The 14,598-nt window shown below is 39.6% G+C and overlaps 1 protein-coding gene across 2 annotated transcripts in view; it reads left to right on the top strand.

Moving 5' to 3' along the window:
* Positions 1-7,644, top strand: part of LOC114666574 (butyrophilin subfamily 3 member A2-like) — a 138,016-nt gene extending 130,372 nt beyond the window's left edge. For both annotated transcript variants that reach the window (XM_028821481.2, XM_028821480.2), the window contains 3 exons: positions 6,504-6,530; positions 6,615-6,641; positions 6,809-7,644. In XM_028821481.2, the coding sequence (XP_028677314.1) occupies positions 6,504-6,530; positions 6,615-6,641; positions 6,809-7,347 (593 nt within the window). In that variant the 3' untranslated portion in view covers positions 7,348-7,644. The remainder of the gene's footprint in view (positions 1-6,503; positions 6,531-6,614; positions 6,642-6,808) is intronic.
* Positions 7,645-14,598: the final 6,954 nt, after the last annotated feature.

The following is a 14,598-nucleotide window of genomic DNA, read 5'->3' as shown; positions in this document are numbered from 1 at the left end:
GTCAAATGTTGTTTTAATACACTGCAGTCACAAAAACCTCTTCAACATAATGGAAAACATACTCGAATGCAGTTAAACTGTTGCAATTTAAAGCACTTACATCTCATCCACACAGAAAGCATATAAGCCCAAGCATTCATTTCCTGTTGTTGAGCAGCAGTGCTAAGCACTGTGTCACCATACTTCATTATCTTAACAGTAGTTTTGCACTCATCCAAGCTCAATATACATTTAATATTTCTCAAAAGCATCACAACACACACCAATAATATTTTAATTCTTGAAAGAAATTGTCTCCGTTGTATTTTATTACTTTTAAAAGAACACTTTTCCTTAGAACGCGATCAGGGTTCGAATGAAAGATGTTTCGTACATGTACAAGTAGTTTTATGAGCAAATTTGGAGACGTTTCCATTTACCAAGTATCACACACAGTCAAAACTCATTGTAACCCAAATTAATCCAGCGCTCTAGAGACAGATTTCAGAGATTTCTAAATTTTGTATGCACATTTCAGCCAATTACTTAAAAATTCAGTTTAATACAAATCTAGGGGCTGACGTGAGGTTTTTTTTTGTTTGTTTTTTTTTTTTAAGACCCATTGCCGAGAAAAGGTAGCAACTGTTGCATAATTTCAGGACGAAGCACAAGTCTTACGGCCACGATACGAGAGTCACAAAACATCCGTTTTCTCTTTTATGTAACCAGCTGGAGTTTAGAACAGGAAACTTTATGGCAATTTTGTGCTAGAAAGAAAAGTAAAGCTTTAGTGTGTTTTTTTTCAATTCTTCTTTAAATCAGAGCAAAGCAACAGATCATCTACATACTAAATAAAAACACTATAATATCACCAATGAAAGGGACTCGACACACGTAAAGAAAGAAAGGTAGAGTATTTAAAATCAGAAGTCAAAAGACAATGGAAAAGAAGAGAAAACGCAAGGTCAGTAACAGAGAACTGGTTTACTGCAGATGGAATGGAGGACAGGAGGGTTGCGGGATGCGGCGCAATAAGCGACCTGGGAGCGAAGTGTAACCTTCACCTCCCGCAAGTCCTGCACATAACACTGAGAATTAACAAACCTGATAACATATAATATTGGTATATTTACCGGAGAGGATAACAGGTGGACTTGGGAATTCAGCCACCGATGAAAAATCAATATTCTCCGAAATACACCGATTTGTAATGTACATTGGATCACACTTAGCCTTAATGGGGAGTCTTGTTTTATTTTTCAGCTTGCCCTTTGTCCTAATCTAACATGCACAACCCATTGTCCACATACCTGAATCCTTCCACTATATCTAAGTAACTCTTTACACCAGGAGACGTGCAAAACTAGACCCGAGCAGGCTTGTCATATAACTGAAGAATGGAACAAATCTGGAAAGGGGAGAGTCTTATTTTGTAGGATGTAAAAAAAATGTTCAGCATAGTGCAGTGGTTGGAAAAGGAGATCAGGTCCACAGCTAATACAATCGCCGACAAATATAAAAGAATATTAAAGCAGGGTCACTGGATAAGGAGATACAAGGAATAAAGCACGTGGTGAATGGGGAGGACATTTGAGACAGGCACAGTCTTTTTCAAGACATCAGCAATAATCATAAACGACACAGTTCTTTCCACTGGCAACAGTTCATTTTCCTTGTATACTGTAGTGGTCCCAAAGCGGGACTAGTCCAGACGTCTGTGATAAGTTCTAAGTTCGCATCTCTCCCCCAAAAGCCTTTTAAAGCCTCCTCCGTGAACTCGGTCACGGCTGTCATCTTGCTCCTGAACAGCAACGAGTCACCACAGCAACACTGCACATATTCATCACTGACTTGGCTGTCAGGCCAGTCCACACGTCTCCACCTAGTAACCCTCAGCGTTAACATATCACCTTAGTATGTATAGTTCCTTTAACACACTCCTACTAACTATCAGACACTCGCCATTGTTTTGGTTTACATTCTTTCTCATTATTCTGTAAACTTATATCCTTCCTTTATTATACTGATGATCAACAGTCCTTCACTTTCTGTCCGGTCCAATACTTGAACCGCAATAATATATTCTATTATTATCACTAATGGAACAAACTTCAGCAGGTTAAAATGTAAGTTTATTCTCGCTTCTCAGACTCCACCTACCTATTCCATCCTCAGTAAACTTTCTTTATTTCAACATACGCCTTGGCCAACCACAATGCATACACTCGCTCTTACACACCACCCAGGTTTATTTAAACTGTTATCCCGGCCTTTTCCCACAGTTTATATTATCCCGATCACATCTAATTGGAACCCACACCTATTTTAATATTCCTAGGTACCTATATTAATTCTGGAAGGCATTTTTCAAAGTCACACACCATTCCTTTCACATCAGACTTTGAATATCACCCTTAAATCATAACACACATATATTTATCATATCCTATTTATATGTATTTCTCTCTCTATATACAGTATATATGCATAAAAATACATATATATATATATATTTTTTATTTACCTATTTATTTCACTCAATGCCGGCTTAGCATAACCTCATTTCTATACACACATACATTTTTTTTTTTTAATTTAATTTTTTTTTATATATATATATATAGATATATATCCCTGGAGCTTCAATCTTTACCCCTGTCAAGCCACCGATAGGGGATTGAACCCGATACCGGTCCTATCTAGCCACCGATAGGAGCCTGGATTCTTTTACTCAGCTGAGTTTTTTTTTTTTTTTTTATTGTATTCTCCCCTTGTGCACGACCTATAAAGAAAAAAAAAAACCCTATCCTAAACTTTATATAATATATAACTTTCTCCTACCTGACCGTGGGTTCAAATCTCCTCGACGCGGAGTCCGGAGTCCCTGTATCTTGGGTCCCAGCAGTGGACTAGGAACGGGCCAGTCCTAAAGTTTGCCGGATCTGGTCCCACCAGACGCTAACTATTTTCTGGCCTCTTCTTCTTGAGGTTCCAGGTCCGAGTGGTCCCCTCACCAGGTGAACCTTGGAGCCCCACGTTAAGGCGCCAGAAACTGTAGAAGAAAATTTAATACACACAGGCACTTACCTCCCCTCCACCCGCACCCCACTGGAATGCGCCGATTTAAGCAATAAAACACAGGCAGGAGAAAGCGTCAAATGTTATTCTTTATCTAAATCTTCAAAGAGCTAACAAGTGTATTACATGCTAGCCACTGCTATATTTATACAATTCATTGATTAGGCCACTTTTCTTTAAAAAGAATTCATTACAAATTCAGAAAACTTTTAACATGATTGGTTACACCTAATCACTAACAGGACTTGGCAGATTTTGATTGATAGTCCTGTTTGTTTAGGATGTACGTGACTTTTTAAATGTATGTTTTTCATTTTTATTTTTTGGGAGCTGTGTGAATGCTTAAAAGGAAGGAGAAAAAGAACAATTGCCTATATATATATATATATATATATATATATATATATATATATATATATATATATATATATATATATATATATTATGATCCAACTTGGTACAAAACAGGAAACAGTATTGTAAGGGAAAAGTTGTGCCATAAATATAGCACTTCTCTTAAGGGGTTATGTAAAAGACAAGAAATACATTTTATCATAGTGAATAATAAAATAATAGCGTCAGCTTTTAGGCATAAGCTCAGAAGGATATGAGACTCAGACACATGCCAGGTACACACTGGAGCAGCGTTCAAATTGAACTCTTACAATATGGTGCTGTTGTCTGCGAACATTAAATAAGTCACAAAGTTGTACTTGTTGTACTGCATGTCATGCCTGCCCTTGAATGCTTTATTCATAATGGCGTCGATCACTGTGTTGAAGAGCAAGGGAGAAGCAACATTCCCTTGGCGGACTCCAGTTTGGATTCCTCAATTCCTCAGATAGCTCATTTCGAATCCACACAGAGCTAGTAAAGCCATCATATGAAATTTGGAGGAGTCGGGTGATCTTATGAAGGATCCACTCAGCCTCCAATGCTTTCCAAAGGGCTGGCAATTGGATGCAGTCAAACGTGATGAAGACAATGACTGTTTGACGTCCCCACCTGATTCTTTTTCCATCAGTTGGTGAATAGCGAGGATTTGATTGCAGCAGCCTTGATTTGGCCTGAATCCTTATTGTTCTTCTTGGCTGGTTTGTTTATGATATTTCTGTAGCCTGGATTGGATGATCTTCATAAAGACCTTGCCAACAATGGAAAGGAGGCTGATGCCACAATAGTTCTTGCAGTCGCAATTGTCACCTTTCTCCAGAACTGGCACAATGACAGCTTTTTTGATGGTGCAGACCTATAAATACCTGGGAGTACAGCTGGATGATAAATTAGACTGGACTGCCAATACTGATGCTCTGTGTAAGAAAGGACAGAGCCGGTTATACTTCCTTAGAAGGCTGGCGTCCTTCAACAGCTGCAATAAGATGCTGCAGATGTTCTATCAGACGGTTGTGGCGAGCGCCCTCTTCTACGTGGTGGTGTGCTGGGGAGACAGCATTAAGAAGAAAGACGCCTCACGCCTGGACAAACTGGTGAGGAAGGCAGGCTCTATTGTTGGCATGGAGCTGGACAGTTTAACATCTGATGCAGAGAGACGGGCGCTCAGCAGGCTCCTATCAATTATGGAAAATCCACTTCATCCACTAAACAGTGTTATCTCTAGACAGAAGAGCAACTTCAGCGACAGACTGCTGTCAATGTCCTGCTCCACTGATAGACTGAGAAGATTGTTCCTCCCCCAAACTATGCAGCTCTTCAATTCCACCTGGGGGTGTAAACGTTAACATTATATAAAGTTATTGTCTGTTTTTACCTGCATTATTATCAATCTTTAATATTGTTTTTTGTATCAGTAAGGTGTTGCTGGAGTATGTGAATTTCCCCTTGGGATTAATAAAGTATCTATCTATCTATCTATCTATCTATCTATCTATCTATCTATCTATCTATCTATCTATCTATCTATCTATCTATCTATCTATCTATCTATCTATCTATCTATCTATCTATCTATCTATCTATTTTTCCAAGCAATTGGTACATATCCCGACTGCCAACTCAATGCCAAAGTGTGTGTAGTCGATGCAGTAGGGTGTCCCCTCCAGCCTTGATCACTACAGTGGTGACTTGGTCCATTTCAGGTGCCTTTCTATTCTTCAATGATTGTATGCCAGTCTTTTTGCTTGATTGCTGGATCCCTCAGACGTGTCCAGTTCAGCTTGGCTGATGGAGGTTTCTTGAACTTTGCCAGATGGAGTTACAGCTGTATCTTAGCACTGACTATGTAGTGGTCGGATCTGCAATCTGGCCCTCTCATGGAACGAACATCCTTGAGTGATATTCGGAATTGAGAGCTGATCAAAATGTAGTCTAGGAAGGCCGAATCTTTGCCTGATGGGTTTCGTCATGTGAGCTGATGTTTGTAGGGATGCTGGAAGTGGGTTTTTCCCCAAATTAAATGTTTAGATGTGGCGAAGGATAACAGATGCAATCCATTACCATTGATCTCCCTGTGGCTGAGTCTGCCCATTGTTTCTTCCCATCCAGACTGGTCTGCACCAATGTGGGCATTGAAATCTCCAGTCAATACAACAAGTTCAGTCTTCAGAATCATGTCCAGTGTATGTTGGCGTTTGTTGTAGAAATCGTCCTTGGCTGCATCTAAGATGGTCTCAGTTGGTCTGTAGACAGAGTGTGAGTCTTAATGGTACCATCAACGGTAAGCACTGCCAGGTGAACTGATATTAGCTGGAAACTGATTATGTTTCTGTCAGCCGAGCTATCCACCATTAATTCAACACCTGCTTCTTGTTTTCCACTACCAGAGTAGTACAGCGTCCTCGTTTCATCAACTGCCGGTGGAAATGATTAGTGTTCCAGGTCCAGTGAGTCGTAATTTCGACACTGCCAAGATTTTGCATTTCAGTAATTCCTAGACTATGATTTCCTTTTGGACAACATGGTGGCCAGTTCGTATACTCCACGCAGCGATGCAGGTTTCCAATTTTGGCACAATGAATTTCCTATGACCAGTAGTCCACTTGTCACCAGTACCATGGATCCCCAATGATGGTGCATTGGCTACCCCAGATGCAGTAGCATGAGCGCATAGATTTGTTACATATTCCATCAGTTTAATACCAGAGTTTTATGGCCCCTGGCGTGGGTCCAACACACCTCCTTTTGCAGCCGGGCTTGGGACCAACCATGGTGGAGTTGGACATGAGTTGGACATTAATGCATATATATCCACAGAAAATATTTTAAAGTATTTTTGACGATTTTTCACATAAAAACAAAACCCGAATGATTAAAATATTTGCAGCATTTCCAAATTATTTTCCGAAACCTGTTGGTGTTACAGTTAGTTTGCATTTCTGATGGATTGCAGAGTTCAGGTGGTCAATGAGGCTGCCTGGATTTTAAGCTAAAGTTATTTTTTTCCTTTTGGGTTACTTGATGTTCTCATTATTTCTCTGTCTCCTAAACAGAAGAACGAGGATACATCTCAAGCCAAGGTATGGCATTAATTGTATTTGTATCATGAAGGAGTAAACTCCAGTGTGAGGAATGATAATTTTCTACTGTTTTTTTTCTTGTAGAACTGGAAAAGATGCGCTCAGTAAAAGGTAAAAAACATATAGCTTTGGTGAAGAGGTTTTTAAAAAGGGTATTACTGGCTGGTATCTTTTAGTTTTTTTATCAAAAAATATTGTAAACCTTTTAGTATATTAAAATTATATTTGATGTAAAATGGATAAAGTATTTAGTCAAATATTTGTTTCTTTTTACACAGTTAATATAACAATAAACCAAGTCAAATCATCAAGGAATGTTAAAGTGTCAGCAGACGGAAAGAAAGTCAGAGCAAAAGCAAAAATCAAGCTAACAGGATGGGACTGTGCCATTGCCAATGACAGCTTCACTGCTGGGAGACACTACTGGGAGGTGAAGGTGGGAGACATTCATAAATGGAGGCTGGGTGTCACCAGTGACTCAGACTTCAGTGAAGTAAAAGACAAGACTAAGGCCAGGAAGAATTACTGGGCACTGAAGTGGAAAGAAAAGAAGTTTATTGCTATAAAGTGTGAACAAAAAACAGAGTCAACTTCAAAACAGAAGGCCAGTGTGATTGGAGTGTTTCTGGATTATGACAAAGGAGAGCTTTCCTACTATAATTTGGATGACACTTCTCGTATTCATACTTTGAAATTTAGCACTAAACTGCCCCTCTATCCTTTTTTTAACTGTGCTAGCACTGACAAAGATCTTGTTATTTTGCCTCAGTTAGCAAATGAAATGGAAAAGAAACAGACAGATGACACTACTGCCTAAAGTCCATAGCAGAACAAAGAGATATTTCCACACATGTAATACTACCGTTATAAAAAATCTTAATCTATGTGTATCTTATAAATAAATGCATAAAATTACTTAGAAGATGAATTTGATGTAAAACACACTAGTACATTGCAATTTTAGGACTTGATAGAAGTTAACTTTACATTTCCTTCTCAAGACCTGCAAGGTTAAGTCACATTTGATATTGCACGAAACAACCTATGTGCCAACCTGATGTGAAACAAGCTGCTACCAGAAATATAATTCTAATAAAATACTTAAAGAATGTCATTAGTAATGTTGTGTTTCTGTTTCTTTCAAAGATCTTGCACTGTTTCTACTGATTACATAATGCCACACAACTGTAGATCTTGTTTGTCCAAGTACTGTAGAATTTATGAAGCAATATTGTCAGATACTGCATGTCCACATCACTGTTTTCAAATCTTAATGTCAGTGCAAATAGCCAGATTAAATCCTGAGAGAGATCCTGTTGTGAGATTGATTTACTAATGTTTGATGTCATTCCTTCTTGTTTAAGTGGAAGTTATACATAGTGCTGTGCTATAATTCTATGTGAGTTCATTAAAATTTATCTTTTGCTCCTAAAAATTTTGATTTTTGGTTACTTACAAAGGGGCTGTGTAGGTGTTTTTACACTTTACAGGAGCAAAAGTAGATATTTGAAAAGTTCCTTATACTCAAATGTATAGTGTGGGTGGGTCATGGAGTGTCAAAAGTGGTTGTAAAAGCCTGAAAGAGAGTGAATAAATAAGAGCACTTTGAGCTACATTGTTTGTATGAAAATGTGCTATATAAATAAATGTTGTTGTTGTTATATAATATTGATAAACATTTTGTATGTCTTTATTAAGCTAGACATACCAATTGTAATATTAGTGTTTCATTAGGCTTGTTGTAATTTCATGTCATACCAAGGGAAATAAGATACTGATTTGCTCCAGAGATAGAGAGTCTCAAATAGTTTGTTGTCTCCCAGGTGCACAGTTTGGGGAAGATCCAGTAGTCATTGTCTGTGTTGGAGCAAATGACATATATAAGGGAATGCTGTCAGTTCTGCAGTTCAAATTTAAAAAGCTACGTGCTAGCCTGAGGAGCACAACTGACAAGGTGGTCTTCTCCAAAGTTCTATATGTGCCACAGACCAGCCCAGGTAAGTCTGAGAAGATTAGAAGGCATAACAAGTTTCAAATTTTGGTGTTGGATAATAGGGCGTAGGTTTATGGGGCATTGGGGCTCCTTCTAGAAAAGATGGGACCTGTTTTGCTGTGACAGGTTACATTTGAACCTGATAGGCACCGATGTATTCAGGAAGCATATGAGTAGGTTAGTCAAGGACCATTTAAAATTGGGAATAAGGGTCCAGGGAGTTTAGGACGGATCAGGTTTAAAATGTCACATGAAGGGACAATTAGTAGTATAATATCAAATACACAGATGCTTAGGAAGACAGTGTGGCACAGATGTTAAGGCTTTGGACTCTGTGGTTATGGGTTCAAATCCTACAATTGACATGTGTGACCATGAGCAAGTTGCTACACTTGCCTGTGCTTCATTTGGAAAAACAAAGGAAATTAAACCAATTGCATCTCAAATGTTGTAAGTCGCCTGTTGTACTTCAGACTGGGTTCCTTCTCTGGTTGTGGTTCAAACTCCTGTTTTATGTCTTTTTCATTTTTGAGTCTTTCATTGATGTTAGTTACTTTTGTTAATTATATGCTGTCACACGTGCGAATGGGAGGCAGTCAAAGGGCTTAACAGAGAGAAAGATGTCAACTGAAGGATTTATTAAAGTGCACTAGCCTCACTAACCCCTGTTCTTCCTCTTCAACAGATCCACAGAAGGGAAACCCATGTAAACCAGCTCCAACTTCCGCCCTCCAGTCCATACCGCGCGTTCCTACAGGCCTCACTTCCACCATTCCCCGCATGGGCCCACCTCTTCCTCTACTACAACTATAAAAGCCCGCACCTTTCCTCCTCAGTTAGTCTATTTGGGACTCAGTCCTTTTTGATTACTCTTCATAACTATTTTGTTGTTGCCTGTTGTTATTCGGGATGGAATCCCCAAATTTGTGCATTTTTATGTAATAATAAAGATGCAAGTTTAGAGAGGGACATTATAGTCATGGAGGACTTTAATTATCCAAATAGTAACAGAGATGACATTACATACAGCAGAATACAAGCTGCTATTAGTCCCCTGGCCACAAGGGTGCAGCAGGAAACTATAGGTGCACCTAGCCCTTCAGGTAAATGTCTGTGTGCTACCCAAAGACATGGAACTGTTGGTCAGCCAGTTGGCCGTGACCCCAGAAGTCAAGGGCTACACTTTAAAGAAATGCTCTACCCAAAATGTATTATTTTTTTATATGTTACCCCATGTGATTTGTCTTAGACACATTTTTAATCTTAATCAATATTAAATGTTTTCATGGAGAATGAATTTAACAACATTTAATATGATGTGTGGAGTATAAATCAAGAGAGTTTATACTTAAGTTAAATAACACAATAGTGAGACTTCACTTGGATGCAGGTGAAATAAATGACGCAGAAGGACAAGCTTTTCTCCTTCCTGATTACAGACTCAGACAAAAAGGTTTTATCAGACTTGTCTTGTTAGAGGGTACATTTCTTTCTTAAATTAAGATGTTGATTTCTACCACAGGAGTACAAGTCACAGGAGGTTCTGCTCAAGCTTTATAACACACTGGTGAGGCCTCATCTGGAGTTCTGTATGCAGTTTTCCTCTCCAGGCTACTAAAGGACATAGCAGTTCTAGAAAAGAAAGGAGCAACTAGGCTGACACTAGGGCTACAGGGGATGAATTATGAGGAAAGATTAAAGGAGCTGAGCCTTTTTAGTTTAAGCAAAAGAAAATTAAGAGGAGGCATGATTGAAGTGTTTAAAATTATGAAGGGAATTAGTACAGTGGAATGATTGAGCTTGTCAAGAACACAGGAGCACAGCTGGAAACTTGTTAAGGGTAAATTTCACACAAACATTTGGACGTTTTTCTTCACACAGAGAACCATAGATATATGCAATATGTTACCAAGTAGTGTGGTAGACAGTATGACTTTAGGGACTTTCAAAACTAGACCTGATGTTGGTTTGTAAGAATTAAGTGCATAGCATTGGCAGACTTTGTTGGGCTGAACAGCCTGTTCTCATCTAAATTTTTCTAACGTTGTAATGTAATGTTCTAAACTGGGATCTTTACAATTTAATTGACTTGAGAAAATCTTTTAAACTGCCGCCTTTCTTACCTTTGTGAACAGAATGAACGAACTGGTAGTTTACTCCATATATTCTACCTATTGATGGTGTCGTTCTGTTTTAGTTAGAAGAACTTAGCTAATCAGGTTTTGTTTGTTAGAAATGGCACTTAAATAGCATTATGGGCAAAGCTGAAGTGTGGTAAACATAAAGATATGAAATTAATGTGAGTTTGGAGTTATGTCTAATGATTCTAATTAATAATACAGTAGCTGTGTGATAAATAAGGACAAGTAAATTCATTCATTTGTGTTATTAAGTAGTAATACATTGTGATGGACGGCCGGGGATCGTGCCCTGTCGGGAAGCCTGGGAGAGCAGGGGACCAAGAAAAGGGCAAACCATTCCCTGGGATGTGGAAGGACAGTCACCCTGAATTACATCGGGGCCACAAGCATGGGGCTGTAAAGCTCAAGCCTGTTGGGTTACGTGGCCAACACCAGGGGGCACTGGGATAACTCCGGAGCTGTGGTCTGCAGCACTTCGCCTCAACCGGAAGTGCTGCTAGAAGGGGAGCTGGGTTTAAAACACAGCACTTCTACCACACCCGGAAGTGCTGTCGGAACTTAATTGAGGAACATCTGGTGTGCTTCCAGGTGGGGTATAAAAGGGGCCGCCTCACTCCACTCCACTCCACTCTAGTCGGTTGGAAGAGGACAGAGCTTGCAGGAGAGGAGTGGAGGCGGCAAAGAAAAGAAAAGAAAGACAAAAAGAAAACAACTGAGTTATTGGGAAGATTTGTGGTTGCATTGTGTTGTGCAGAAAAGTAAAATAAACCATGTGTATTTTGGGGACATTCTGAGTCCATCTGTCTGTGTCTGGGGGGCAAAAATCCACAACATCTGTTGGTGAAAGTTTGGTCAGAATATCCAGCCATTAACAATGTGCCAAGTTTTTGCACTAATGAAGTTGCTTTAATTATAGCTCATTTTTATATTTACAGCTTTGCTACGGGATAGCAACAGGAAAAATGTGTTCTAAAATATACAGAGCAATGTCTGGTTCCGTGTCCAAAACAGGGACAACTAAAGACAAAAGGAGCTGGGCTTTTATAATAGCCAGGGAGGAAGAGGTAGAGTCCAATAATTGAAGCCAAACATGACCTCGTTAGGGGGCGCGGTCATGCAAGGGAAGCAGGAAGTACTTTATGTTGGTTTCCCTTTGGGGGATCCGTAGGAGAAGGAGAGGAAAGATTAGTGCACTTCAAAAAAACCTACTCTTGTTTTCAGCCCTCGGTTAAGCCCTTAGCCTGCCTCCCAAGCGTACATGTGTGACAATATATATATGTATTATAACAGCCCGGCCACAGACAGACACGACACCAAATGTCCACAACACACAGTTTTTTTACAACTACTATTTACAATTCGGTTCCTCCAACTCATGCATGACTACTCAGTCCTTTTCCTCTTCGGCCACCTACCACTCCTCTCTTGCTAGCTCCATCTTCCTCCTCCTGACTCCGGCTCTTCAAAGGGAGTGAGGCGGCCCCTTTTATCATGTCCCAGATGTGCTCCAGGTGCTCGGTGATGATCTTCCGGCAGCACTTGCGGGCTCTAGGACCGTCCAGGCACCCCCTGTTGGTGGCCACGGGTTCCCACAGGGTTGAGCTTCCCAGCTCCATTTTCGTGGCCCTGATGGAATCCAAGGGGACTGCCCTCTTGCGCCCAGGGAAAAAGAGTGCCCCTCTCCCGGTCCGTCCTTCCTCCAGGCATCGCGGTAGGGCAGGATCCCTGTTCATCTGCCACAATATATATATATATATATTGTAAGAGGCAGCCTGGCTACAGACAGACACAACAATGCAGTGTCCACAACACACACATTTATTTACACAAATATTTACAAATTATTTACAATGTCCAGTCCTTGGTTCCTTCGGCCACCTCCAGTCCTGTCTCGCAAGCTCCGTCCTTCTTCCACCTGACTCTGGCTCCCCGAATGGAGGGAGGCGGCACCTTTTATCTTGTCCCGGATGTGCACCAGGTGCCTAACGATGAACTTCCGGCAGCACTCCACGGTGTGACGGAAGTGCTGCCCTTGCACCTGGAAGCACTCTGGGCATAAACCATCCCTGGTCTGTCAGCACTTCCTGGTGTCCTGGAAACACTGTCCCCCAGGGATCAAGGACTGTCCGGGTGACCAGGGAAAAGAAGTGCTGCTCTCCCGGTTCCTCCTTCCTCCAGGCATCCTATCCTGGTGGGGCAGGGTTCCTGGCCGTCTATCACAATATATATATATATATATATATATATATATATATATATATATATATATATATTTATATATATTTATATCGCCTTTTAGGCCTCTAGAGCTTTAATCGAAGTCGCCTTTCTCTTTGAATTTTCGCGGCCGTAAATCCACCACCTGCTACGATGTCGGTCTCGTAAGGTTTTTCGGGCAGCTGCGCAGAAAGCGACTGCGCATTCGGCTTCGGACGTGAGTGAGTGAGTGAGTGAGTGAGTGAGTGAGTGAGTGAGTGAGTGAGTGAGTAGGCTGGCAAATTATATATAAGATGAGTGACTGAGTGAGGCAGTTTTGCATTTTATATGGAGATTTTTTTTATTAATAAATAATTTAGTTGGTTGGATGTTAAATTGTATTTGAACTGTATTGCAAGCCCGAAAATTATTGCTTGACTAATATTTGCTCAATAGTAGTAGTTTGCAAAATTCAAATGCTCTTTATCTTATGTTGTTCATGTTTCACTTTAGCAATTTCTGTTATTTTTTTCTTTTTGTTAGACCACAAACACCCCCCACAGATTCCAGCGCCCATTCAAGTTCACATCAATAAAGATTATTAAACAGTGTTAAACTCATTCATGCCCCGTTTTTAACATGTGCTGTGATTCATTTTGCATTGTAATAAAGGTCTTCCTCAGAATCCTTTCTTAGTATTTTGATGGACACACTGGTGTGATCTTGGTTTTCTTCTGCTCCTATTTCACTTTGTGTTAAAGCACTTCTTCTTGTATGCATGGGCATCTTTTTAATATACAGTAGACTTGATTTTCATGTTATGCCTCTTGGACCTGATAAATGAAAGGTGTATTACATTTTATGTGTTCTGTCCCTTTAAGACTCAGATGGGTCACAGATGGATGGCTGCCAGATTAAAGTGAAAGAGAAATTAACTAGAAACACAAAAGCTTCAGGCCTTCAATTTAAAGTGCTTTTCTTAGAATATTATACAAACTATATACAAAATATACACCAAATGTGCAATACTTCTGAAGTTTACTTTTCACATTTTAGTCTGCTTTAAACTCTTTTCTATCATGTTAATTTAATAAAGGCTTAAAATATCGTCAATGTCTCTTGGTAATTAAAGTTTAGCCACTGTGGCTGGTGCATTTGACCTAATCAGCTCTTACAACTACCATTTGCAAGTTGTCTACAGTATGTTTGAGAGGGGTTTGTTCTTTGTCATAATATTTGTTTATTTGTAGTTGAGATTCTGTGGAAAATCAGATCTCGCCATGGGGACAAATAAAAATCTATCTATCTATCTATCTATCTATCTATCTATCTGTCTGTCTGTCTGTCTGTCTGTCTGTCTGTCTGTCTGTCTGTCTGTCTGTCTGTCTGTCTGTCTGTCTGTCTACTTACCTAGATAACTAACATCATAGCCTACAGTTGGCTTTTCTTTCTCTGCAGCAATGACTACTCATTTTCGATGGAACGTCTTCGTTTTATTGTATCTAAACAAGACATGTGTCTCCTGGGCAGGTATGTGGCACTGAGATTTGAAATTTTCATAAGTTTTGAATGATTTGAAGAATTTTAATGGACAGCATTTTCAGTCATAACATCTAATTTTATAATGTATCTCTTTGGAGAGTATATATAAACTAGTAATTAATCAAAAGATAATTCCAAGATTTGTTTCAAAAAGTTGAAGGAAAAGTGTAAATTCATCAGTCAATTAAAATCAATA

Source organism: Erpetoichthys calabaricus, chromosome 16 (genome assembly GCF_900747795.2).
Source record: "Erpetoichthys calabaricus chromosome 16, fErpCal1.3, whole genome shotgun sequence".
Classification (NCBI taxonomy): Eukaryota; Metazoa; Chordata; class Cladistia; order Polypteriformes; family Polypteridae; genus Erpetoichthys; species Erpetoichthys calabaricus.
Note: the sequence above shows the minus strand (reverse complement) of the source record. Positions and strands in the feature narration are given on the sequence as shown.